This window comes from Myotis davidii, unplaced genomic scaffold (genome assembly GCF_000327345.1).
Source record: "Myotis davidii unplaced genomic scaffold, ASM32734v1 scaffold221, whole genome shotgun sequence".
Taxonomy (NCBI): Eukaryota; Metazoa; Chordata; class Mammalia; order Chiroptera; family Vespertilionidae; genus Myotis; species Myotis davidii.
Genome location: NW_006293349.1, coordinates 1942192 through 1944223, shown reverse-complemented (window position 1 = coordinate 1944223; position 2032 = coordinate 1942192). Strand labels below are relative to the sequence as shown.

Here is a 2032-nt window from a genome sequence, read left to right as displayed (position 1 = left end):
CGGAGGCTCTTCTTCAGAATAAGAGGCAGAAATAACTTCTAGTTTGCAGAACAGGGTTTATATCTGCAAGGAAGTGAGTGTAACTCAGCAGCTATGAGCTGCAGGACAGACATTATTAGCCACATGGACTTAGACTTTATCAAGACAGGAAGAGGGACACGGGAACAAAGAACAGATGGAAACCTGAAAACGAACAGCCCCGATTTCTACGGAACCTTAGCATCATGACAGTACCATGCAACGGTGCAGTCACTCCAATGAACAGCCGTCTATTAGACTTAATACAGAACAATCAAGAACTAACTACAGGAAAGATATCCTATATAAGAAAAGCCTAGGTGGCATCACACCCTTGCACGACACCCTCACGTGATGTCCTCACAAGATGACTGGCAGGGGAGGGCAGTTGTGGGCAATCGGGCCAGCAGTGGAGCAGTTATGTGTCAATCAGGCCAGTGGAGGAGCAGTTATGGGGTGATCAGGCTGGCAGGCAGAAGTAGTTAGGGGCGATCAGGCAGGCAGGCAGGTGAGCAGTTAGGAACCAGCAGTCCCAGATTGTGAGAGGAATGTCCAACTGCTAGGACTGGGCCTAAACTGGCAGTTGGACATCCCCCAAGGAGTCCCTGATTGGAGAGGGTGCAGGCTGGGCTGAGGGGACCCCCACCCATGCACAATATCGTGCACTGGGCCTCTAGTTTAATAGAAATAAGTAACTTACTCCAAGGAGAACTCTCTGACACACCTGAAACCCCCAGGGAGGCCCGACTTCTGCTTGCTGGACCCGAAGGTGGGGCGCTGCCGCGCCCACTTCAATCGCTACTTCTACAACCACCACTCCGGGCGCTGTGAGCTGTTTGTGTATGGAGGCTGCTGGGGGAATCTAAACAACTTCGTAACCGAGGCAGAATGCCAGCGCTACTGTGGGCACCCGGGTGCGTCTGTGCTCCTCTCCCTTCACTGTGTTTCCTGGTGTTTCAAACATAAGGCGTCCTGAGGACAGGTGTGCCTGGCCTGTGGGTTCCCAGACCAGTGGGATGCATTCGTTTCCCCTGAATCTGATAGGAACTAGTCAGGATGTGAAAGAAATGTGTTAAAGCACAAATACGCAACAAGCCTGACTTCAGGGCCATGGCTTCCCTAGATGGACATTCCATTTTTCATTCTCCGTTATTTCGTTTTCTTTCCTGACAAAACCGTTGTCTCTGAGGGGCGATGGCGGGGCTCTGAACTCCTGACCTTCCCGGCCATTTCAGGACAGAGACCTTCCACCTTGAAAATCGATCGTTTGATGTGCCCATGACACGCAGGAACGGAGTGACTAACATTAACCCTCAGACCTCTGTTTGCTAAGAACCACAAAACTGCTCCTGGAGCTATGATCTCAGTTCATATAAGGAGCACAGCCGGAGTCCCGGGTAAGAACGTTATCTTTTTGAAATTGCTGCCAGAAAAATAGCATGTTACAACAGAAGCGGGATGGACGTTAGAACTGTGCTTTTTAGCAATTATACCAGCTTTTCAGACTCTCGATTCTGTCAGCACTTTGCCCGTTGTCCCGGGAGAGGGCACGGTGAGCTTGATCATGTCTCCCAGTCACTCAACTCTGTTGCTCGCCCAGCGGCACCCCTGCCCCTCGCCCCGCCTGGCTGTTTGTTCAGACTCCAGCCCCCATATGTGGGCCTCGACACACGTGTCACCCAAACCGGAATATTCACGGGAACGAAAGGAGATGCTTCAAGATGTGACTTATCTATTTTAAATATGTATGTGCTGACAGGAAAGTGGCTTTGCAATTGGATGTGTAAATTAGTTTTATCAAAACAATATTTCAACATGTTGGGACACGATATACAAAAAAAAAAAGCAATAGATCTCCCACAGACTCAGAAATCCAGGTGGCAAAGGCACCAGATGGAAAGATAGGGATGGGTGGGTGGGTAGTCACAGAGATCATACAGGACTCAGAGAGAATATGAAATAAAATATAATATAATGAAAAAGCAGAATAAATAAATACAAGTAATATAATAAT

At 48.8% G+C, this 2032-nt stretch overlaps 1 protein-coding gene across 1 annotated transcript in view; it reads left to right on the top strand.

Annotated features, from left to right (window-relative positions):
• TFPI (tissue factor pathway inhibitor) overlaps positions 1 to 2032 on the top strand; it is a 20049-nt gene that overhangs the window by 4609 nt on the left and 13408 nt on the right. The window contains exon 2 of the mRNA XM_015566110.1: positions 756 to 932. Coding sequence (XP_015421596.1) covers positions 756 to 932 — 177 coding nt within the window. The remainder of the gene's footprint in view (positions 1 to 755; positions 933 to 2032) is intronic.